The sequence below is a fragment of the Esox lucius genome, chromosome 13, assembly GCF_011004845.1.
Source record: "Esox lucius isolate fEsoLuc1 chromosome 13, fEsoLuc1.pri, whole genome shotgun sequence".
Lineage (NCBI taxonomy): Eukaryota > Metazoa > Chordata > Actinopteri > Esociformes > Esocidae > Esox > Esox lucius.
The window spans coordinates 30,355,332-30,379,446 of NC_047581.1; the positions used below are offsets into that span (position 1 = coordinate 30,355,332).

The 24,115-nt window shown below is 42.4% G+C and overlaps 4 protein-coding genes across 8 annotated transcripts; 1 reads left to right on the forward strand and 3 right to left on the reverse strand.

Moving 5' to 3' along the window:
- Window positions 1-891: 891 nt before the first annotated feature.
- Window positions 892-2,791, reverse strand: sdf2l1 (stromal cell-derived factor 2-like 1). The gene is made up of 3 exons (XM_010876934.4): window positions 2,527-2,791; window positions 1,496-1,692; window positions 892-1,338 (listed from the first exon to the last, which is right to left on the reverse strand). The coding sequence occupies exons 1-3, from the start codon at window positions 2,702-2,704 to the stop codon at window positions 1,048-1,050; spliced, it is 666 nt and encodes a 221-aa protein (XP_010875236.1). The 5' UTR covers window positions 2,705-2,791; the 3' UTR covers window positions 892-1,047.
- Window positions 1,748-13,524, forward strand: ydjc (YdjC chitooligosaccharide deacetylase homolog). Of its 3 annotated transcripts, none has more exons than XM_020052640.3 (6): window positions 1,748-1,975; window positions 6,816-6,991; window positions 7,510-7,669; window positions 8,875-8,974; window positions 9,981-10,158; window positions 11,441-13,524. In XM_020052640.3, exons 1-6 carry the CDS (start codon window positions 1,973-1,975, stop codon window positions 11,781-11,783), a joined length of 960 nt encoding a protein of 319 aa, XP_019908199.2. In that variant the 5' UTR covers window positions 1,748-1,972; the 3' UTR covers window positions 11,784-13,524. The 3 variants fall into 3 exon arrangements, with proteins under 3 accessions (XP_019908199.2, XP_010875233.2, XP_010875234.2); XM_010876931.3 differs by lacking the exon at window positions 1,748-1,975 and adding an exon at window positions 5,952-6,072; XM_010876932.4 differs by lacking the exon at window positions 1,748-1,975 and adding an exon at window positions 6,108-6,530.
- Window positions 3,943-6,821, reverse strand: LOC105014535. 3 transcript variants are annotated; one of them, XM_010876929.4, is made up of 3 exons: window positions 6,405-6,821; window positions 4,479-5,191; window positions 3,943-4,192 (listed from the first exon to the last, which is right to left on the reverse strand). In XM_010876929.4, the coding sequence occupies exons 1-3, from the start codon at window positions 6,448-6,450 to the stop codon at window positions 3,992-3,994; spliced, it is 960 nt and encodes a 319-aa protein (XP_010875231.2). In that variant the 5' UTR covers window positions 6,451-6,821; the 3' UTR covers window positions 3,943-3,991. The 3 variants fall into 3 exon arrangements, with proteins under 3 accessions (XP_010875231.2, XP_034152169.1, XP_019908200.2); XM_034296278.1 differs by lacking the exon at window positions 6,405-6,821 and adding an exon at window positions 5,489-6,072; XM_020052641.2 differs by lacking the exon at window positions 6,405-6,821 and adding an exon at window positions 5,430-5,494.
- An 862-nt stretch (window positions 13,525-14,386) lies between the features above and the next one.
- Window positions 14,387-18,779, reverse strand: ube2l3b (ubiquitin-conjugating enzyme E2L 3b). The gene is made up of 4 exons (XM_010876933.5): window positions 18,532-18,779; window positions 16,879-16,974; window positions 16,519-16,705; window positions 14,387-16,210 (listed from the first exon to the last, which is right to left on the reverse strand). Exons 1-4 carry the CDS (start codon window positions 18,556-18,558, stop codon window positions 16,056-16,058), a joined length of 465 nt encoding a protein of 154 aa, XP_010875235.1. The 5' UTR covers window positions 18,559-18,779; the 3' UTR covers window positions 14,387-16,055.
- Window positions 18,780-24,115: the final 5,336 nt, after the last annotated feature.

A 24,115-nucleotide genomic window follows, 5' to 3' on the forward strand; every position in this document is an offset into this window, starting at 1 on the left:
TTTACCATTATTCAATACATTTCAGATAATTCTATACTATTTCCCAACCACTGGTCAATATGACCAGTGGTTGGGAAATAGTATAGAATTATCTGAAATGTATTGAATGCAAATCCTGTCAATGCAAATCCTGTAGAATCCAGCATTGTGCTGGTCATATGAAAGTTTGTCTTGAGCCTTGCCTTAACCTTGTATTGTTGAAGTGAGACTCTGCTGTGATTTGTGGAATCACCTTAACTGACATTACAAAAATAAAGACATTCCATTGCACGGGCCACCTCAGCATAATTTAAATATTCAGTTATTGCATCAAAATAACAGGTAGAAATTGCAATGGTACCCATGATTTCACCAGTCAATTTGCCAGGGTTACAGGTTTCCAAGCCCATTTTACTCACTCTTTTTTCTATGGCTATGACATCAGCCACCATCATCAGGGACAACAGACAGTGGTATAGAGACTGGTTAAGTAAAAAAAATTAAAAATAAAAAAAAAAGGTCAGAATCTGTGCAGTCAGTTCCTGGGGAGTATACAGCCAGCACTCATCTTGCAACGCTTCCCTTTAGGAGGGGAGCTCAGTCCCCTAAAGAAAAAGCCCCACGCCAGCACCATTCTCCACCAGTAACTAATCAAAGCCTCAGAATTCACCTCCACCATGTCGAGGTGTGTTCAATTCAAACAGCCAACCTCCCCAGGCGACTGACTACACAGGTCCTCATCGTCTTTGTCCAAACACATTTGCAGGAGCCCAGGAGCCGTCCATGTTGATCCTGACTGGTTAACGGGGACACAATGTCATTAAAATGTGATCGGAGTCTTCTCGTTCCATGTAGATACACCAGTGAGTCTGATATGGTGCCCTATTCCCCATTTAGTGCACTGCATTTGACCGGGGGGGGGGGGTTTATTTCATAGGGACTAGGGTTCCATTTCAGACATAGCCTAGGCGCATGCTATCTGATGTCCGACGACATCCCCGGAGCCCACCGCAACGCGGTGCCTGTGACGCCACCAACCCTCCTGGCGACGCCACCGGCGCCCTGTCATCAGAACTCGTCGTGGAGGCCGTCGTGCCGAGCCGGCTCCTGGCTGGGCTGGATGAACACGCCCTCCATGGCCTTCCAGTAGTTGTGCTGGCTGGCCGTGGTCATGCCGTGCACCTCCCGCTGCCCGCGGATCGGGTGGCCGTACTGCTCGCCCGTCACGCTCAGGAAGGCGCTGGTGCCGACATGTTTGAAGCGCACTACCTCGTCGCGCTCCCAGACAGAGCCGTCGCACTGCACCTTCCACACGTCCAGGTCGTCCCCCTCGCCATTCTCCCCAAAGGCACTCACCTCCTGGGGTGGGGGAATGGGAACATGACAGGTTTGTTACTTGGAAATGGGACTGACAGTGACTAGTGAAAATAATGTATGCAATGACAGTGTTTGTGTGTTTATGTCTTACCTGCTAAATGAGAGCAGCAGGTGTTTGTTTGAGTGTGCGTTCCCCTACCTGATTGTTGGACAGCGGTGAGCTGAAGTGGTGCGTGTGCAGGTTGCGTCCCGTGGTCATGTGCGTGATCCGGATGGCCTGGCCACACTGGATGGGCGCGCCGCGCTGACACGTCCCGTTGGGCTTCCCCCGGATCCTCCAGTAGCTGTTGGCATCGTCGGCGCTCTCGACACCCGTCACGGACTGCTGCCCGCTGCCTGCACAACAGGACACACATTTACCTTGACCGCAGCCATGGGGTCGTCGCCCTGCGATTATTTTGACCAATCGGTACGGGGTGGAGGTGTGGCTTGTACTGGCACTCTGACTAAGTTTGGGAAAGATAAACGGTTTCCAGTCAGCTCCAGACCTATGTATTAAACGGTACGATCACAACTAGCCTCAAGAACTTTACCGTATAAAGAAACGCTGAGTTTGAATGGCTGCATATCACTAATAGGTCCCTATTGGAACAACTGGCTGCATCTGTGACTGAGTATGGTAAGTGTTACAGTTAAATCCCTCCCACTGCTGCTGATTTGGATACAGTGTACCGCCTTTGGCTGTAATATGGGGTTAACCGGTCTCTGGAGATTGTATGATATTTGCATTCTGCTGTAAGAGACACTAGGCTAGAGGTCCACAATATTACTTTGCAATATTAATGTATCGATCATTGACCAACAAAATACGACCGAGCGTACTCGAACGTAACCACCTGCTCACTACCTCCCTAAAAATATGTAATTACAGTACCGAGTCATGACACATTGTTGCTAAACACGTCCTACTTCTCGACCGATACAGAATTAGGAGATTATTGACTGGTCTAGAATAGTTAGACTATAGGCTAACAAGAAAATGTATGGTTCTGCTTGACTAAACATTTAGGTTAAATGTGTCTATTGCCAACCGGGTTTTTGCTGTTGGAATATAGGTCTACTGCATATTTCTTCGTACACGGAAACACACCCCCAGTCTGCAGCGAAACTAGATTTCAGGTAATTGTCAAAAAGTGAACTTGGCGTTTAAGGCTGGCCATTAGTGCTTACCTGAGCCGTATTTGACATCATGAGAGTGTAGCCGGACATTGTGTCTCGTGTTCAGTAATTTTACTAGCGACCCGCAGGTGACGTAGTTAAACTCGGTCTCCCGACCATCGCAATTGGAACATAAAAAAAACACCAAAAATGATTTGATGAAGACTTGGAGAAAGTGAATTAATCCCATTGTTGTGCTTCTATGAAACTCCTCCGGAGCGAGATGAGGCAAACCTCGAGGACAGAGCACTTTCAAAGGTTAGTGCTGATGTAAACCAATCACAGCTTGACAAGTCCCTGAATACGGAAGTAAAGGACAGCACATACTGTTCTGATTGGTTTACGCACTTGTGAGGTAAGAAATAAAGAAATGTACTCAGAAACGGAAGTTGAACGCATGACAGCATTAGGTTAGCCTTTGGGCATGGCGTCCGGAAGATACAAATCTTGATTATTTGATTTAATTATCCCATTCTCAATTAATATTTGTATTTTCCAGTTATGTTGCTAATATTATAGCTAATTGATATTTGTACCATTATGTGAACATACTGTGCCACTAGTGGGATAAATTATAACATTAATAATGGAGACACTAAAAGTCAATTTTGGATAGGGTTATTAATACATTTTTAAGGCTGTAACACCAAAACATTAAATTAATGAAAAGTTTTTATAATACTGTACTTATTTTAATAGCTTGTTTTATAAAAGGCCACTCTAAAATGTGCAGTTTCGCTGCATTGGGGGGTCCAGGGGGGGGGGGGGGGTTAGAAAACCAGTCAGTATGTGGTGTGACCACCATTTGCCTAACGCAGTGCAACACATCACCTTCAAATAGAGTTGATCAGGTTGTTGATTGTGGCCTGTGGAATGTTGGTCCACTCCTCATCAATGGCTGTGCAAAGTTGTTGGATATTGGAAGGACCTGGAACTCGCTGTCGTACACATTTTAGAGTGGCCTTTTATTGTGGCCAGCCTAAGGCACACCTGTGCAATAATCATGCAGTCAAATCAACATCTTGATATGCCCCACCTCTGAGGTGGATGGATTGTCTCGGCAAAGGAGAAGTGCTCACTAACACAGATTTAGACAGATTTGTGAACAACATTTGAGAGAAATAGGCCTTTTGTGTACATATAGAAAGTCTTAGATCTTTGAGTTCAGCTCATGATAAATGGGGGCAAAAACAAACGTGTTGCGTTTATAATTTTGTTCAGTGTATCTTGCATTCAAACTAAACAGTGTTACTAAATCCCCCAAAAGACGTCACCAGATCTTTGCATCCACAAGCCAAATTGGTGGGAGGGAGACAGGAAGACAAAAGAGGATACAAACGGAGGAACCTAACTCAGATCTCTTCGGTCTCCTTGCTTGTCAATGATACAATCACATGTATGCAGACCTCTGAAAGAAAACCCAATTTCTTTGACATCTCAAGCACTTTTTTATTTCACGCCCCAAAATCTGAAAGTCTTATTTCTGTGCTAACCTATCTCGGTGCAGAGAGGCAGGGGTGACAATTATGCCTAGTTGCTGGGAGAGGTATATTTCCATTTCGATCTGCCTGTTGAGGCTGGACAGGGCAGCCTGCAGGATCTCGCTCAGAGATGTTGGACCAGAGCCTTTGTTCATTGGAGGATACCAGCCCTTACACCTGACACTCTGGCCAAGTTTCTGTGAATACAGGAGACATCTTCAATGTATTAAAAAGGCGAATTATAACAGTCTGGTCACCAACCCTCCTACACTTACTGGATGTACATGTTTTTGCTACATCCATACACAAACACACCTTTTTCAACCAATCACAGCCCAAAGGAGTATTAGGTGAGTTAGACCAGAGTTACACTGGAGACTGCAGTTACACACACACACACACACACACACAGACACACACACACACACTAAACTAAAGCCTTTTGCATATGACTATTATGAACTTGAAACACATAGCACTTACCTTTTTGTTTATACGTTTAGGGTTAAGGTATTCTTCATTTGCACCCGAATGGGTGTCAAAGACTAACTTATTCAGCCGCTCCTGCTGCTCCATCCTCAAAGCAGGTCTCTCATGAATCTCAGCAGTGTTTCCGGTACTTTGATAGTCCGAGGAGTCTGGGTGAAGCCCGTGGATCATAGGGAACGCGTCCTCGAGTAAAGGTGATGGACAGGCGTTAGCCGTGAAAAATTCATTAGTCATTACATTTAGTTGAGATACGGGTGTTGCCTTGTCCACGATTAGTGGCTTTTCTTCTTCACGGGCAGACTTATTGTCATGTTTAGGGATGATAAACATCGAGCTCCCGTCGGTTTTCCTGTCCTGGAGAAGTTTCTGCAGGACATTTGAAACGATCGCCTCTAGTTCCTTGCTGGTCCCCCTTTTCTCAAGGAAACTTTTGAACTCGTCGTTCTGGTGGTGCGCCGTGGGGTTGCAGAGACCAGTGTTAGATGACGGAGCATGGGCAGAGCAGCTCCTGCAGAGGACCACGTCTTCGTCTGATTCTATCCATTCATGGTCTTCGTCCAGCAATTTTAGATTTGTGAAGAAATCGTATTCCGATTCGTTAGAGTCGGATGGGAAAGAATTATCTTGATTCCAGTTATTTTCGGGGTCTGTGCTTCCCGCCGCATCCATTCTATATAGGCCTAGGTATCCAAAGACGTTATAACGGCCTGTAAAATCCACATAAAAAAACACATTCAAGACCATGTAGGCCTAGTCATTTTTGGCAAATGAAAACGGCTAGGTCTACTTTGGCAAAGCCCACTCGATTACACAATGGAAGACTGGAACGCAAATTATTAGGCTTTTGTGTATCACTTCATCATGTCATAAACAAAGACTTATATCGTAGAACATTGGCGCCTATAAATTGATTAACATAAGGATATTGTAAGATTTCGCACCAACCGTCATAGTTGGGGCTCGTACTCGAGAACCTCTAAACACAATGTCAACACTATAGTTACCGTCGCTGCCCCGAAGCCCACCGACCTTTCGGAGCAAGGTAATCAACAGTGGCGTCGTTAGGCCTGGGCGTCCGGGGCTGTAGACCTCAAATTGACCAGAAAATACATTAGCCCGAATGTATTGTGGTCGTAGCGACATCGTAGTTTACTTGGTCATCAATTAGCCATTCAAGGTTTCGGGAAAACCCACACCCGTCTAACCAGTGATACCTACATTTGAGGGAAAAGGGCTTAACACCATTTATAAATGACTAATTTCGTTGATCGGTCTTTTTAGACTAGACCATAGGAATGGGCCAAACCTCTTGTAGACCACTGCTTTGCATACATTGGCTCAATTGGTCAGTTATTTAGTAAAATGTGTGACCTGCAGAGTATTTCATAATTCTTCTCAATTTAAAGATGAAGGTTTTGATGGCCTACAAAACACAACACGAAATGAAATACCATTTAAATCCACTAGAGGCCGTGTTTATCAATACAAGTAGACCAGGGATTTCGTTTCAGCCCTAGTCGGAAGAGCTTGCTTTTTTATTTTTCTCCGGCTTCGGAAATAAATGGCCAAACACGTGTCTTAAACATGGGTAAGACCAGAATTTTCACTCACCATGGTTTGCTTGGCATATAGGTTATCGATCCATCAATTTGGTGTCACTTTATTCTTATTAGTAGCCTATATTTCTGTATGCTACTGAGAGACATTTAACCGTTTAAACCGCTCTTCGCGTAATTTTAATGTATTGTAGGCTACTTGCTCGATGAAGTCTATTCTTGGTTGAATTTACCGTGTATTTTTTTAAGCTTGTTAGTCTTAGGGCCAGGCATTGTCTTTAGTGACTGTGTTTTTTGCTAAGTACGTAATGAGTTCGCCTTCATGTTAAATAGTTTATAATTTGTATTGGATTTACTACAGTACCTGGCGACAGCTGGTAGAGCAGCCCAGTATGTAGAGGCAATCGCATATCTTCAGGACAGGCTTTTGTGGATATGAGCTGGTCATCGATCAAAGAGGCAACAGTTTCCTTTCTTCTTCAAAGAAAGGGTATGGTAATTGCCCTATTAGCTGACTCACATTGTAGTGGTGGAATTTGAGAGAGCTGTTCCATTTTTTAAGTCAATTACTTTTTTTCAAATTATTTTCCCCCACAAAGTAAGGGTGGTCATTCGTCATGTTTCTATAAATATTGTATGCAGCGTCCACACTGGTGATGTGTCACAACCCGGTGAACTGATCATTGCTTCATTGTTGTAGCAGCTACGCTCGAGGAAATAAAAAAGTTGTCTCCTATTCTCACTCGCCTTCTCGGTGTGACACTTTTTCCACCAGCGTCCAGCAACAATGCCGCAACCCAGAGTCAAGCTGGTGGTGACGGGAGATGATTTCGGCTACTGTCCTAAGAGAAACCAGGGGATAGTGGATTGTTTCCAGGCCGGGGGGATTTCTAATGTGTCCCTACTGGTTAATGCCTCCTCGGCGATTGAAGCGACCGAGCTGGCCAAAAGGTATGAAGTCTACTTCCTCTTGAGTGACATAGACACGTTACATTACGCAGTTTTGTAATACATGTATTTCCCTGACAGATGTCAACTTGCCTGTTAGTATTCATTTTCTAATTAATTGAGTTCTGAGCTAAACGCTACATTTGTAACCCGCTTGTGTGTTTTGTATTTCTTATTAGTAAGGACCGAATATTTGTTACATTTAGGTCTTTTAGCGTATGCTCTTATCCAGAGCTACATGCAGTACTGAGTGCCAAAACGTTCATATGTTATTGGTCACCCGTGGGAATTTAACCCAACCTCCCTGGCATTGCAATTGCCATGCTGTTACTGAGCTACACTTGACGGTATAGGGTTTTATCAATTGATAATTTAATCTATAATATTTGACACTATAGGTTCTGGTTTCTCTGACCCTGAGTAAAAAAAGAAATTCAGGGTTAAAGGTCTACTAATCATCTTTAATCCAACACTAGGCTTGATCCAGGAAACTGGACGTAATTTCCTGATTCCCCCAACAGACACCGCATTCCAATCGGTCTCCACGCCAACCTCTCTGAGGGTCTACCAGTCTGCAAGGGCTTAATGAGGAACTCCACTTTACTCAACAAGGATGGCTTCTTCCATGGGAAAATGGGCTTCCGGAAAGCCTTGCAGAGCGGTCAGCTTAGCATGGCGGAGGTAAGCTTCTCTCTGAACTACATCTCAGAAACTTTGCAGATAGAGATATAATCAGTAGAGCTGACATGATTCTGTATTTTTTTCAGAATGTCATGTTTGTTCTTCGGAACACATTTTTATCGGAGTGTTCCTCCGTTTTGCCGTGCTGCGTGTCACCTTTAGCTATTTCCCCCTACTAATGTGGCCTAGTATTAAAGCATTGCTTTCAAAGTTGTATTCATCATGTTGTTGATTAAATGCCAAGTTCTGATTTGCTTTAGGGACATGTGATCCGATTGTGACCTTGATGACTCTAATCTCTTGTACCTGCTGTTCATTGCCAAGTTAGCTATCCACGTGGTATCTGAATAAGTGACCGGAATAACCTAAAACTACTGTAAGGTACCCTCACTGAAGCAGGGCCCCCGAAACAAGCGGTGTAGTGATTCATCGTTTTTGTTTTTCTTTCCCGACCTATGATCAGCTGTAGGGAATGTGGATAATTTTTGTTTCCTCCCTCGTAATAAAGGGTACAATATATATTTTTTTTAACTGCAAGGAGGACGTTAAAGGAGGTAATCAGATGGCATTCAGTTATGTAATCTGCCCCGTCCCCCTGCTTCAGGACTTGTCAGGTGTAATGTCATCTGACCCCATCCCCCCCAGACACTGATTCTGTTTTTAACCAACTTTATTAAACTTGCCACAGTACAGAGACCTCTACCAGTAGAGCATAGATTATGAGTGACACACAGGCAGAATGTGATCCGCACAATAACAGAAGCTTTGGGAAAGTTGAGATCTCTTGGCCCATCAGACTAAAGAGTCTGAAAAATTGCAGTAATTACCTTTTTAGTTTTTGTGTGGGGATGTGTGTGTTAGTTACATTGGAGTGTGTGTGTGTGTGTGTGTGTGTGTGTGTGTGTGTGTGAATTTCTGTCATCTTGGGTGTATTTTATTAGGTGCGTGTGTATTCTCATTTGTATGTCTGTGTGTGTGTGTGTGAATGTGTATTGTTAGTTGTGTGTGTTTGTGTGTGCATGCCCAGCCTTATCCGTGCGTGATTTCACAGTATTGTGTGTGTGGTGGGGGTGTTTGTTTTCGATTTGTACTATCCCTAAGGTGTGTTTGTGATACTGTGTCAGGTTTATATTAAAACTCCCTTGGCACACAGTTATTTATCTCTGAGGTGTGTGTGTGTGTGTGTGTGTGTGTGTGCGTGCAAGGTGGAGCAGGAGCTGCGGGCCCAGGTGAGGCTGTTTGGAGAGCTGATGGGTCATATGCCCTCTCACATGGATGGACACCAGCACATCCATGTGCTGCCAGGTACTGTAACATATCTTTACGTGTGTGTGTTTTGAACATGTTTGAATCCATTTTGTTTTTAGGTCTTACTGAAGAGCTTACCCAATAGGGGTGTGTGTGTGTTTTGTGACAAGCCTAAACACACATGAAGGACCAGTTGCTAAATGCTGATTCAAACATCCGGATTGTGATGTTTATTACTGATAGCTTTCTTATCACATGACCACATCCAGTGAAAGACTGCATGCAATTTGTTGACACCACAACACGGCAGGACAAAGGATACGCATTTTCTGGCCCCGAATCTGTTGATGTGGCTGCTCTGTACACCCCGTTACCTGCTACGGTGGTGTTACATCACTAACATTTTCGTGATTCAAGGCACTAACAATGGTGGCCATTTTTAAACCCGTTAAACTCTCTTAGTACATGGCTCAGACCTCCCTGCCCCCGACGCTGTTTTGACAACCTCCCTACCCCCGACGCTGTTCTCATGACCTCCCTGCCCCCGACGCTGTTCTGACGACCTCCCTGCCCCCGACGCTGTTCTGACGACCTCCCTGCCCCCGACGCTGTTCTGACAACCTCCCTACCCCCGACGCTGTTCTCATGACCTCCCTGCCCCCGACGCTGTTCTGACTACTTCCTTAATAATAAAAAAACGTTTGTCAGGTTCCGATCTATAATTTAATTCCCCCCATGTCCACATATTCCAGAGATAGGAGGGAAAAGGACACTGTAAGGATCAACCACTGTTGTCTTAAATTAAACTGATTCATCCATTAATTCCAGTTTAACAAGGACAGTCCACTCAATAATTATTGCGTCTGCTTTCCATTTGACCGTGTGCTTTCTACTCTATGGTAATTAGAGTTTTGGTGAAACTGTTAAATTATTTATTAATATAGTCCAGATGTTTATCGACTGCCTGTAAGTACATAGGTAATACACAATAATAATGCAATGGTTGAAATTCTGATCATTTTAAGGTTTGATTAATAATTGCATTTGTGTTTGTGTGTGTCAGAGGTGCGTGAGGTGTTTGCTCAGGTGCTGTCTGACTGTGGCATCTCCTACACGCGTGTTCCGGTTGAGCGGGGACTACACGCGTGTCCCTGGCTGTCCCCTGTCCTCAGAGACTTTTATATGCAGGTGGAGAAGGACGCGCTGGAGTCCATCCCAGTGTTCAGACATCATGGCATCCGGTAGGAGACACGTTTTCTTCCACACCGAAGAGTAGGTTAGAGCAGGGGCTCCTAAACTGTGCCGTGTGGGGGCTGTGGCAAGGGTCCACTTGGGTTGTGGGATTGCATTAAAAAAAAAAATGTTAAAAATAATGTATTTCAGAAATATATTTTCAAGATGGTCAAAGCTTTTTCAGTGTGAACTTAGAAAGCTTATAAAAGCTATGCAAAAAAACTAATGTATCTTCAGTGAATCTATAAAGTAAATAATAAATTGCCTAAATAATAAATTGCCTAAACTACAGTTCTCAAAAAGTTACACGAGTACACCCCTAGCTTCAGTTGTTGGTGTTGACCCCTTTGGCTAAAATAATAATAAAGAAGACAATATCAAAGTAGTATGCTAAAATACCAGGAGTATGACTCAACATGTTGGAATTAATCAAGATTTGCAGTAAACAGGAATAAGGAAAGATATTGCAGAGATTATTACAGAACACAAAAGGCACATCTATTGGTGGGCTATGAAGCAGAATATTTTGGGAACTCCTGTGTTAGAGCCTTCTAATGTCTAGAAGACCATCACGATTGAAGGAATCCTACATGCTAACATACTCATTGAGTGGCACTATGAACTTCAACCTCCCTGATGACCCGGTCAACTGGGTGGGACCTTGAACTCCATTGGCTGATCCTTTCTGATGTCATGTCACGCTGGGTCATCGAATCATCCAGTAAAATGTCTTGTGTCTTCAGTGGCTATGTTCTTGCCCAACACATAGACTCTGTAATGGGTATTACAGTCCTGTAACCATCTGTATGTTACACAGTGAAATCAGTGGTAGTGAATTAAGTCTTGCTTTCAGGTTCATGTATTTGGTTTGAGCACGTTGTCAATGTAATTTCTGTCAGAATTCAGGGTACAGTGTTAGAGTTTAATAGTATCAATCTGGGTTGGACATTCCGCATGGGGCTTCAGTTTACATCAGATTAATTTAGCTAACATTATGTGTAGGACTGATGTATTCGGAGCCAAGCAACAGCAACGAAAGTTTGACAGAGTGAAAAACCATGTGGTTTCTGATACTGAGCAAGACTGGTAACCGAAATATCTCCAAATGTGTCACATTGAAAAAGAATCAGAAATTTGCATTAAAGAATGTAAAAAAAAAAAAATACAAAAAAAGTCTAAAAAAAATCTAACTGAGAGAGATATTCTTTAAAATGGCCCTGGTATTGGATTTTGAAGCAAAATATAAATATCTGTTAGATCAAAATAAATTATTGTCCCACTCTCACCTAGATGGCCTGACGTGTACCTGGGTCTAACTACAATGGGTGGCAACATGTCCATCACTAACCTGAGAAGAGCATTCAGCCACGCCCTGGACGGATGGGTCTCACTATCTCCCCCTAGTGGAGTTGACAGGATCCACACCAACTTGGCCCATACGGTGCTGACGGCCGAGCTCATGGTGCATCCTGGGTATCCCAGTCAGCCCCAGGAGGGTGGGTGTGGCGAGGGGCCGGATGACTTCTCCCAGTCAGTTGACCGGGAGCATGAGCTGATCACCCTGAAGGACCCAGCCCTGCTGGCCTTCTACACCAAGGAGAGAGTCCAACTCTGTGCCTTCAGGGACCTCTGAGGCCCCCTGCAGGAACTCCCAGGGATGGGGTCACAGGTTTTCCTAAAAATCTCTCGTTTTGTAAATATCTGTTAAAGAATTCCAGGTCATAGGATTACGTGCACCCAGCAGCTTCTCCCCTGCTGATTCTCAAATGTGGATTTTCGAAATTAAGCGGGTATTGGATATTTTATTTTTTGACTTGTTTCCAATTCCAAGGACTTCATCCGCTGCTCTGTCATTGGTGTAACCTTACCTCAGAGTTACCAGGTAGCAATCTCTGTAGGAAATGATCAGTTTTTCATTCACCTCAGTGTTGAGGAGCAGGAAGAACACCTCCATCATTCCAACACTAATGTCAAATCCAGTCATCACATGTCGGTGCCAAAACTCTGTGGCCCGAATAGGACGTGCCTACAGCCTATATTTTTAATACGCATTTTTAAATTATGGACATTTGCATAAGCTATGTATTTATAATTGTGCATGCAGACTGCCCAGGTCTTAAAATGTTCTTATTTAAAATTTATCATGTATATTTTTGTTAACAGTTCATGTGAAAAAATGTATGTAATGTTATTCTTGGAATATCACAAGACCAAGAAAGCACAAGCATTAGAAGTGCAGTACTGAATAGGCCACAATAGCCATAGTGAATTCACAATAGTGAATAAATTAAAGATGGTGACAGAAAATAAAAGGCATAACTCTTGAATTCAGTTTTGTATCTTGAATTAAGGGGCAATGTATATCCAAAATTAATATTCTGGAACTTCAAGCCAGGTCACTTTGTCAAATGGCACTTTATTCACTAGTATTAGCACTGTTCAAAAGTGCAAGTAAATGTGTATATCACTAAATATCTGTATATATCCTAAATGCTGATTGGCTGATAGCCATGGTATATGATGCTGCCACTCCATGGTGGACTGATGACACAGATTTCCATCTCAGCGGTTCAAATCACTGTACCTCGAATTTCAGTCAGCAATCTACCATAAACATTAACCAAGCGCCAGTATGAAATGGACCTGTAATCTCTAAAGCTAATTTTGACTGGTAAAAAATTGGGTGAATCTCACACATAGCCGATCCCATGGGTATGAGTCTGTAAATGGGGACACTGTTGCAGTCACCAGGAGTTGTGGTCCCCCCAGTGGTTAGTTTTTACTGAAATAACACCTTAATACCCACACGATTGGCCTCCCCCAAATCTGGCCTGACGCCTTTATCCAGATCGACAAAGGAGAGTCAATCTGCCAGCCTACATTCAGTGGCTCTGGAACATATTCATACCCCTAACTTTCTCCACGTTCTGTAGAACGAGCATTGATTGATTGCATTTCCCCAGCGTGTAAACGATTCTAGTGTAGACTTCCTGGTTGAGCAAGCAGCATGATAAATTCGTAACAGAGCTGAATTTACTTTGAAAGACTTCTTGATGTCGACTGTCCCCAGTCTCCCGGGAATTTCTGTGATGATGGAATGTGAATGGAACGATCGAATTTGATACCACGGTATTACATGTGAATGTGGATAAAGTAAAAAAATAATCTAGAATAACCAGATACTAAAATATAGTGCCTTTGAAAAGTATTCAGAACCATTCACTTTGTCCACATTTGTAATTGATTACATTCCAAAGGCAAATGACATTTTGGTTTTGCCAACTATCTAAGCCTAATAACCCATTAACGACAAAGCAAAAATATATCTTTCAAAATGTGTGGAAATGTATTGAAAATTAAAAACCTGAAATATGTGAAGAATCAGACTTTATTCAGCAGTATTGATGGCTTTTTCTTGGGTATGTCTATACCAGCTTTGCAGATCTGGATTTAGGCTGTCTTTACCATTCTTCCTTGCAAACCCTCAAACTGTCAGTGGGTGGGGAGCATCTGTGAACTCCACTCTTCAGGTCTACTCGTAGATGTTGTAGTGTGGGCTTTGGCTGTGCCACTCAAGGACATTCACAGACTTGTTCCGAAGCCACTACAGCATTCTCTTTGCTGTGTGTTTAGAATAATAGTTGTGTTGAAAAATCTATATTCACCAGTCTGGTGTCCTGTGCACTCTGTACCAGGTTTTCTTTAAAGACCTCTGTAATTTGCATCATTCATCCTAATTTGCTTCATGCAGCCTCTAGTCCCTGCAAATGAAAAGCATCCCCACGGCATGATACTCCCACCAGCATGGTTCACCATAGGGATAGTATTAGCCAGCTGATGAGTGGAACCTTGCCCTAGGAAACATCCTAGTGGTTGCAAACTTCCATTTCACAATAATGGCGCACTGTGGTCATGGGAACTGACAGTGATTACACTTTTATATATAACCCTCCCAGATCAATGCCTCAACACAATTGTGACTCATGGTCTACAGAGAGGTCTCTAGGACATAGGTTAGTTTTGATCTGACATGCACTGTCAAGTGTGTGCCTTTGTAAACAATTTCTAATCAATAGAATTCACTTCCAGAGATCTCAACAAAGAGTTCAATTTTGAGCATGAATACTTGTGAATTAGATATTTCAGTTTTCATTTTCAATGAATTGCCACACATACCAAAATACATGTAGACTAATGGGAAAAATATATTAGGTGTATAACAAAACAAATGTGGAATAAGTCAAGTGGGCTGATTTATTTCTGATCCAGCGGACACTTCCAAAGCGTCCCCAAAAAACTTCAATGCAACATGGTAACCGAATCCCGAGGCGTGCATTAACCCAGACATGGGACAAGCACACAGCAGCCACACACTGAGGCCAAATGGTCAGCCATCTTTATTATGAAACATCTGGTAGAATCACACAGCTGATACACTCCATCCCGGTCATGTTAGCGTCCCACTGGCAGACAGACTGTTGCAGAAACACAGCCCACTCCCAGCACAACATAAGGTGCCTGAAACCCAATTCCCTGTGTGGAACTCAACTTTAAACCAGAGATCATCTGGTTCTGGTTAAAATCAACAAACTGCGAGGGATTAGGGCCCATTGCGAACACCACCCCAGGATTTTTTACTCCGTTGGAGTTGCCCCGGTCAGGTCTGAAAGTTTGGTAAACTACCTTGTAAGAGGACATTCTGTTCATGTAGACATTGTCCACAGACTTTTAAGTCTCAAGACTTGGGTTTTTGTTTCGCAATGCCAAGATTGTAGCAATGGAGAAATGGCATAAAGGTTTCAATTTTAGAATGCGTTTGTTGTCTGACTGCAGGTTGCGGTATGACATGCGGGCCATACAGAGTGGAATGAAAACTTACTGTAAACAAATAGAACGGCATCAGGACAACTGTTTTTACCGCCTTTTGTTTTTACTGTCCACAATGGGATGTTTTTGCTCGCCAGAAGTCTCTGAATGCAGAAAATGGCTGAGGCAGCATCCTCATTAACAGAAAACCATCCACACTGAAGTACATTTTCAGCTTTTCACACAAAAGGCATTTGGAACAGCACAAAGTATAAGAGAGAATTTTCACCAGTAAATGATACTTGTAATTGATTACAATATATTGGTGGCCATTTTTTGTCTGCCTGCTCAGTGGGCTGGCTCCAAGCGGAGGAACAACTGAGGGAAGGCCTGTTCAACAGAACGCAGTGCAACTCCAGAAGCAGAGAATTAAAAAGGAAAACATTCCAGCACACACTTCCAGGGCCTAGCTACCTGTGAGAGACTGGGTTGCCTCTTTTGACTCCTTTGTTTTTAATAAAACATTTCATTTTTGGGGTTGGACAGAACAATATCAGACTAGAGAATGGAAGAAAAAGAAAACAACCATAACTTTTTGTTCTCTGCCAGAAAAGAAATGCCTTCCACAAATCAGGGCTACTATGAGAGACCTACAATACTCAGATTTTTCTTGTCTTTTCCTCTTTTTGAACAAATAGAACTAAAACATAATATTTTTCCTTAGTTCTTCATTCTTAACATTTATTTATCTGATCTTTATTTATTTTTTATGTCTTTAATTTTTCTTTTTTTTTAATTTAAGAAAATAGTAGAAAGTTAGTAACGGGCTCAAGCTATCGCCAAGAGGAGGAGGAGAAGCCTGTCTGATCCAGAGTCCCACGTAGAGTAGAGGGAGGGATTGTGATGGCAGCCTTTTGCTTAGGCTGCTTCTGGACTGCTAGGATAATGTGTGTATGTGTGTGTGGGGGGGGGGGGGTAAACAGTGGGAAATGGGTAAGGGGGGGGGGGCAAAAACAAGGGAGTGGAGGAGAGACATTTGGTTGGGCGGGTGAGAGAGGACAGTGAGAGAGAGAGAGAAAGGGCTACACACATCAGGGAATCAGTCCATTGGTCTCTTCTCGCCGTGTTTCTTTGTAAACTCCTCTGCGTTCTTAAAGAATTTTTTCCGGTCCTTTGAGTATTCTTCTGCTAGGTCTGCCCTCAGGGGGTGCTCCGGTTGGGGGTCGTTCACCAGCGCAATCAGCGACTGAATTACTGCACAACACAACAACAGTTTGTCAGGACATGGCGGGAAAATGAAACACTGCAGATACGGATATGCAAATCCATAATATACTTTTCCCCCCTACTTCCACCACAAAACCTTTGGGGGATTTAAGCCTGAATTGTTCGGAATACAACTCCACTTGAAGGATAATCCAGCACTTAAGATTTCTGTAAAAGTCAGTGCTCCTGCCAGTGAGTCAATAGGGAAGGTGAGGCCTTTCCACCTTGGTTGGTTTCAGTGGTTGGCAACCAGGAGTACCATAGAATTACTGTGTGTTAAAATAAGCACGACCCACCTTGGTCAGTTTTGGTGGCTGGCTTCCAGTTCTCTGCACTGATGACTGGCAGACACACTTGTCCTTTCTCATCGATGTTGGGGTGGTAGATCTTTGTCTTAAACGTGATCTTTGGGGGCTTGAAGGGGTACTCAGCAGGGAAGATTAATTCAATCCTGAAAGCGCCTTTGTCATAAGGGGCATTGTCCTGGGGCAGCGTGATGCACAGAAAATAAACATGAGTGCAACAATCACCATGCCCAATGAGTACAAATGACATTCAGTTAATGTGGAAGACTTACACATCATGCTTTTCAATTCATCAGCCTTCATGAGAGAATTGTGAAGCTATTAATCATGACAACAAACAAAACAACTTACAGGGACAATAAGCCCTTGCCAGGTCAATATGTTCGATTCATCGACTTGAATGTTTCTGAAGTTTTTCATTCCAGACTTACGAATCTCTTCAAGTTCCTAAAAGAGAGAACCACATGACATGTTTTGCAGAGCCCCCCAAATAAACTGGAAACCGAACGTCTGTATTAAGGTATGTTTATTCCCTGTATTCCTTAATTTACTGAATCATTGGGAAAGGGCTCGTAAACATGCATTTTACTATAAAGTCGACGCCTGGTGTAATCTGGGTAGGTGAAAAAATATGATTGGTAATGTAACATCCTCGTCTAGGTGGTCAGGAACCCTAATTAGGGTTGGGAAACTCACAGAATCTAGCATCAGGAAGTCGGTATGTAAAGAAAAGTAAAGACCAGAAATACGATCGTGTAAATCTTCGGTTTTGTCCACACATAATTCAGTTAGCCAACAAGCTAATGATAGTGTGTCGTTCATTTTTTTTAATGCAACCTTTATTTTACCAGACAAGTTTATTAAGAATAAAGTATGACTTACAATAACAGCCTGGCCGAAGGCGAAAGATTTAGTAGAAAAAAGAGTTTCGGTTTTGTTTAGACTATTGCAAGAATCGACTCATTGAGTTTTGCACATGAATAATAATAAAATAATTTTTATATCCCAAAAAGATGTTTTTATTACTATAGTGTTAGCAAATTGACAAGCTAGTTACATAGGTAACTACGTTCTGTACTGTACATACATTCGGGCTCGGTTTACTTTGCTGTCAAATTCGCAGTGACGACTGAAATAACGCACCACGATCGATAGTGGTTTAGATAATAGTTAACTACGACAGCATATATACAACGCGTCAAAAACTGTATCAAATGAGTTAGTCTACAGCCTAATAAATTAAAGTAACGAACCAGTTGCGGTTTATATTTAAGGCGTCAGAGTTACTGTAGCTAGAGTCAAGCCTGGCCAGGCTAAACGTCGTTAGCCAAGTAGCTAACGTAACCGTGGAACTGCGATAAAACATTTTAAAACGTAGACTGACTAAATAACGTTACACTAATTCCTGTAAACAGTGGAAGCATAATAACGTGTTTCGCTTAAATCACAAAAACGAAGTAACAAAATAAGAATTCGCCGTTTAGCTAGCTATTTAGTCTAAATGGGCGATTGATTGGCTAGCCAGTGGAAGTAGACATCAAACCAACAGCGAAGACGGCTAACTACCAAGCTAACTGGTTAGCCTTGTTGAATGACAGAAATAGTTAACTAATGTAACGTTACGCTGAGCCATAAAATGTGGTTAATAAAAAAAATTGTTCAGTGTCATTGTTGATGGTGCAGTTTTGAACAATGATGTCATTAATACGTATGAGTAAGAAACGTCGCAGACTAAGGTTAGCCTACTGATCCCGAAAACCCGGTCTCTCTGGCCTAATTTGCCGGTGCTTTCCTAACCTGTTTATGAACTAACGTTAGCAACTGGCATTGCTAGCGAGAGTGACTTCTCGCTTTTTACGGTCTATATTTCAACACATGAAAGACCACTAATCATTAAATCGCTTTACAGGTTGTACTCAATAAGAACCAAGATGTTGGAAAACCCTTCCGACTCTTCAATGATGATAACTATAGACATGAAAATAGAGTGATTAGGAGATTTACCTTGTGCAGTCTCCTGCTCGCCGCCATCTTGAATCTACTGGGTGTTCCCAGAATACACCGGGGTAACAGGGCGGCTCCGCAGTTCCAAAAAGGCAATACAAAGTATGGGACAGTTGACGCTAAACCACTTGTTCACTTGATCATATGTGGGTTATTATGTGTTTTAGCGTATGTTTTACATGCCTGATTTATGATCAGCCACCAGCATAGATGAGTAGGTACCAGAAATGTCATCAGGATCACTTTCATTTCGCTGATGCGTTGTTGTGCAATCGGTTACCACAAGAGTGGTTTATTCATTCTGCGAAACAAACGTTATTGCTGTGAAACGTCTCGTAAAACACATTTGAGGTTGGACTCATTCACGCAAGTCCCAGCTTGTTTGAACAAGGCGGAGCATACCTTGATTTGTCCAATAGAATATCTGTTTAACGAAAGGTTTCTCAGTTTCGTTCCGTGCAATTTAAAACAGTTGCAAAACGTTTCGTGAGCTGGATTAAACAGAACGAAACCAAGGAGGGACGTTCCTAAAGTGTTTACATGCTTCGCACACAATTCCCGAGATTATGGTTCATGGGATAAAACCATTAGTTTGAAAAGTAATTTATCAGGTTAATTAATTCACATGTCTAATGATAACCTGGCCAGAGCCATGTATTTGCAAGAGGGCAGGACAACACAGAATGCAAAATATACATACAAATACACACATATGTATAAGGGAAATCAATCCAATCATACAGTGAGACAGATTTGATGCTCGCTCGGTGCGTTGATCTGAAAACTCGAAGGAATTAGATGTGATGAAATCGCCAAGCATAAGTGTATATAGCAATTCGTTAGAGTCCTTGGTAGAAAACAGAAATGAATCACGGCAAGTGTCTTTTTAGCTACTAGTAGGCTATGATATAAGTTAAGTGTAACAGAACGAATTGGATGTTCGTCATTGGTTGTGCAAGCCCGTCCGGTGTCTATAAAGTGATCTGTTTCACGTGAACTAATGTAAATGGTGGTTACTGTCTTGGAATAAAGTCAGCCCGTGTTGAACTCGGAATGCTGTCTTGGGGTCCAAGTCTCTATAGCTGATGGTCTACTCCCTGAACCCTATAGCACGGTTACATTACTCTTATTCAGGATCTTCAAGACATCTCTACTCTAAAACTTAGCATTAACCCCAACCCTTAGCATAACCATAACATAACCATAACTGTAATCCTTCCCCTAACCTTACCGTAGGGTCACTTACTTTCTACAGTTTTCTGGATTTTCTTTTACATCATTTCAATAAAGTGCAAGGGGACAATCATTTTGGCCATGCCTGTATAAAATTCACAGAACAGGAAATTAGCTATATTTTATACAGAAAATAATAATAATATGGGAAAACAATATTTTATGTCTTCCTGTCCTCGAGCAAGACAGTTAGCCCTAACTGCTCCTCCTCCAGTAACATCCCCACTCCAATGGACTTTAGAAGGACGTTTCTGGAATGCTAAACTTTTTACCATGGGCCAGGGAGAAAATGTATCTTTTTATAACTCATCCAAAGCTACTGTTTTAACAAGAAGTGGAGGGAAATCTTAGCAGTTTTAAAGAAATGTCCCTTCGCAGTTCCACCTGTTTGCTGTCATACGCTATCTGGGCAAATCTGGTCTCCAGGTGACTCTGAATGTGACCAAGACAATAGCATTTGGGGCCCTCCTCGTTTGGGGCCCTGTTCAGTTTGGGTCCCTGTCCAGTTTGGGGCATGAGTGGGCCCGTCCTGTAATCTGGAGCTATATACTGTGTGTGTAGAGTGCAGGGCCATCACCTGGATTCCCGGTCCCCCTAAAAAATATTTGCGTGGGCCCCCTAAATTACAGACGGCATTGACATTATTATGATCAGGGGGCCCTGCCAAGCCATGGACCCCTGTGAATCATACCCATCTTTTGCCATGTTAGCTTTGGCCCTGGTATTACATTCTTGTTTCACTATAGGTGAGCACCAGAGGTCTTAGTTTTAGGTAGAATTGAGATTAGTTTTAGGTTCAGGTATGTTTGGGCTACAATTAAAGGGAAAATCAAACCCCAGAATCACAAATCATGATCAAGCTGGTGCAAGCCAACAGCGTGCTTTATCAGTGGGTAAAACATACTTGCGTAAGGAAATCAAACTGTTTGAGTAATTTTTTTGTGTTATGTTTTAATTTAATAATCCTTCCATTCTCAGAATCTCATGGAACAGAGGAGCCCAGCTCCCCTCTAGGTTTCTTACTGGGTTCCTGCCTTTTTAGAGAGTTTTTACTAGCCACAAGCTTCAACATTGGCAGTGCTTGCACTATTGGGTTTTTAAGCCGGATGTTTGTATAAGCCCTTTGTGACAAATGCTAATGGAGCCAGCGCTGTAATAAAAACAACAGTACAATGGAATGACCACAAGATATTGCTACTGAGCTTAATATGACAGCAGGTGCTTGCTAAATAGGTGCTATTGTACAAGCTTGCTATTTACCACAAGATGGCAGCAGAGGACCAATGTATTGGTAGCATAGTAACGATTTCATTAGGTCCAAAGGTGAGATTCAGATTCTGTATCCTATCCACACTTACTTGGATTGGAAGCACTGATGAAAGCTGAGTTAAATAAGAGGTTTATAGATTTGTCTATAGTTATGGTTAGATATATAATTATGGGTCTTGGCATGAAAGCTTTTCCAGCAGTGTCGTCATTCGGCCTGGGTGTCTGGGGCTATAGCCCCGTATCTTTTATGAATAGCTGAAATGGATCTGAAATGGACCAAAAATTATGATAATAAAAAAACAGCCCCTGATCTATTCATCTATAATTCCGATCGCGCATTATGACAATGTAGAAGTGTAGGCCGCTAGCGTGTACATGGACATATTCCGCGTGTACATTCAAAACCCTGTACTTTCTGTCCCGGGTGGGGCAGAAAGATGGGCTGAGCCCCGAAATTCCTCTGGTTTCCGGATCAATCATGGCCAAAATTCCTGCTTGTCATCTGAACGATTTCCTTTGCTCGAACGATTGTCCCACAGAGACTAATAAGACAAGGATCACCTCTTTAAACCGGTTCCAAAATGCAGATTTAACAGCTGCACTTAAATGCACCTAAGTCTATTCATGTTCCCGAGTCTAAATCTACTATACTGATACAGTAAATATGTACGTCAACAGGAAATTCATATATATATACAGTTATGCTCATAAGTTTGCAAAGCCTGGCAGAAATTGTGTCATTTTGGCATTGATTTTGAAAATATGTCTGATCATGCAGAAAAACTGTATTTGTTTTTTGGATGGTGATCAAATGAACCCGTTATTATCACATATAGTTGTTTGGCTCCTTTTTAAATCATAATGATAACAGAAATCACCCAAATAGCCCTGATCAAATGTTTATATACCCTTACAGACACATGTGGTGACACACAAAGGTGAAAATGGCAATTAAAGGTGAATTTCCTACACCTATGGCTTATTAAATTGCTATTAGTGTCTGTGTATAAATTGTCAATGAGTTTGTTAGCTCTCACATGGATGCACTGAGCAAGCTAGATACTGAGCCATGGGGAGCAGAAAATAACTGTCAAAAGATCTGTTTTACAAGGTAATGGAACTTAAAAAAGATGGAAAAGGATATAAAAAGATATCCAAAACCTTGCAAATGCCAGTCAGTACTGTTCTGTTCAAGAAGTGGAGAATTCAGGAATCTCTTGATACCAAACCAAGGTCAAGTAGACCAAGAAAGATTTCAGCCAAAACTGCCAGATGAATTGGTCAGGATACAAAGAAAAACCCACAGGTAACCTCAGGAGAAATACAGGCTGCTCTGGAAAAAGACGGTGTGGTGGTTTCAAGGAGCACAATACGACCAAATAATACGAACAAATATGAGCTGCATGGTCAAATTGCTGGAAAGGAGCCTTTACTGCGTCAATGCCACAAAAAAGCCTGGTTACAATATGCCCGACAACACCTTGACACGCCTCACAGCTTCTGGGACACTGTAATTTGGACTGATGAGACCAAAACAGAGCTTTAAGGAAGCGCTGTTTGCAGAGGGGTCAACAAGGCCTATAGTGAACAGAATACCATCCACACTGTGAAACATGGTGCTGGCTCACTAATGTTTTAGGGATGTGTGAGCTCTAATGGCACAAAGAATCTTGTGAAAATGTATGGTAAGATGAATGCAGCATGTTATCAGAAAATACTGGCAGACAATTTGCATTCTTCTGCACGAAAGCTACGCATGGGACACTCTTGAACATTCCAGCATGACAATGACCCTAAGCACAAGGCCAAGTTGACCCTCCTGTAGTTACAGCAGAAAAAGGTGAAGGTTCTGGAGTGGCCATTACAGTCTTCTGACCTTAATATCATTGAGCCACTCTGGGGAGATCTCAAAAGTGCAGTTCATGCCAGATGACCAAAGACTTTGCATGACCTGGAGGCATTTTGCCAAGACGAATGGGCAGCTAAACCACCTGCAAGAATTCGGGGCCTGATAGACAATTATTACAAAAGACTGCACGCTGTCATTGATGCTAAAGGGGGCAATACACAGTATTAATAACTAAGGGTATGTGTTTTGCCTGCTCACTCATGTTTTCTTTAGAAATGGTACATAAAGTATATTACCAATTCTCCAAGGGTATGCAAACCCCAGAATCACAAATCTGTAACGGAATGGGACCATTCCGCTTCGTATTTTCTGTGTGTCATTGGTTTGTCATGTCCTTGTTTGGTCTTTCCTGTTCTCGTTTCAGTTAATCAGTTTATTCCTTTCACCTGTGTTAAGCCCCCACCTGTTTCTGTTCTCCTTGTTAATCTGTGTATTTAGTTCAGCCATTTTCTCCCTGTCCTTGTCTGTCATTGTGTTGTTCATGTCACGTTCCATGGGTTTGGTTTTTTGTATCTCAGTGCACTGTACCCGGTTTTGGGTTTCCTTTGGTTTCATTAAAAGCTCAGTTTCTTCAACTCTGCGTTTGCCTGTGTCTCCCTTAAACCGTGACAAAACCATGATCAAGCTGGCGTAAGCCTACTGCATGTTTTATCAGTGGGTAAAACTTACACACGTAAGGAAATCAAACTGGGGTATGCAAACCATTGAGCACACGTGTTTATATACACTCACCTAAAGGATTATTAGGAACACCTGTTAAATTTCTCATTAATGCAGTTATCTAATCAACCAATCACATGGCAGTTGCTTCAATGCATTTAGGGGTGTGGTCCTGGTCAAGACAATCTCCTGAACTCTAAACTGAATGTCAGAATGGGAAAGAAAGGTGATTTAAGCAATTTTGAGTGTGGCATGGTTGTTGATGCCAGACGGGCCGGTCTGAGTGTTTCACAATCTGCTCAGTTAATGGGATTTTCACGCACATCCATTCCTAGGGTTTACAAAGAATGGTGTGAAAAGGGAAAAACATCCAGTATGCGGCAGTACTGTGGGCGAAAATGCCTTGTTGATGCTAGAGGTCAGAGGAGAATGGGCCGACTGATTCAAGTTGATAGAAGAGCAACTTTGACTGAAATAACCACTCGTTACAACCGAGGTATGCAGAAAAGCATT

Excerpts from the sequence above, each read along its gene's own strand:
- ydjc (XM_020052640.3), top strand. Across the intron at positions 6,992-7,509 it reads GCGACCGAGCTGGCCAAAAG|ACACCGCATTCCAATCGGTC; the intron begins GTATGAAGTCTA and ends TTCCCCCAACAG. Across the intron at positions 7,670-8,874 it reads GTCAGCTTAGCATGGCGGAG|GTGGAGCAGGAGCTGCGGGC; the intron begins GTAAGCTTCTCT and ends TGTGCGTGCAAG.
- sdf2l1 (XM_010876934.4), bottom strand. The coding sequence starts at position 2,704 with ATGGGATTAATTCACTTTCTCCAAGTCTTCATCAAATCATTTTTGGTG. Across the intron at positions 1,693-2,526 it reads TGATGTCAAATACGGCTCAG|GCAGCGGGCAGCAGTCCGTG; the intron begins GTAAGCACTAAT and ends CCTGTTGTGCAG. Across the intron at positions 1,339-1,495 it reads CACCGCTGTCCAACAATCAG|GAGGTGAGTGCCTTTGGGGA; the intron begins GTAGGGGAACGC and ends CCCCCACCCCAG.
- LOC105014535 (XM_034296278.1), bottom strand. The coding sequence starts at position 5,627 with ATGTCGCTACGACCACAATACATTCGGGCTAATGTATTTTCTGGTCAA. Across the intron at positions 5,192-5,488 it reads TGGGCTTCGGGGCAGCGACG|GCCGTTATAACGTCTTTGGA; the intron begins GTAACTATAGTG and ends TGGATTTTACAG. Across the intron at positions 4,193-4,478 it reads CTAAACGTATAAACAAAAAG|AAACTTGGCCAGAGTGTCAG; the intron begins GTAAGTGCTATG and ends CTGTATTCACAG.
- ube2l3b (XM_010876933.5), bottom strand. The coding sequence starts at position 18,558 with ATGGCGGCGAGCAGGAGACTGCACAAG. Across the intron at positions 16,975-18,531 it reads CGAGCAGGAGACTGCACAAG|GAACTTGAAGAGATTCGTAA; the intron begins GTAAATCTCCTA and ends TCTCTCTTTTAG. Across the intron at positions 16,211-16,518 it reads AGCCACCAAAACTGACCAAG|TAATTCAGTCGCTGATTGCG; the intron begins GTGGGTCGTGCT and ends TGTGTTGTGCAG.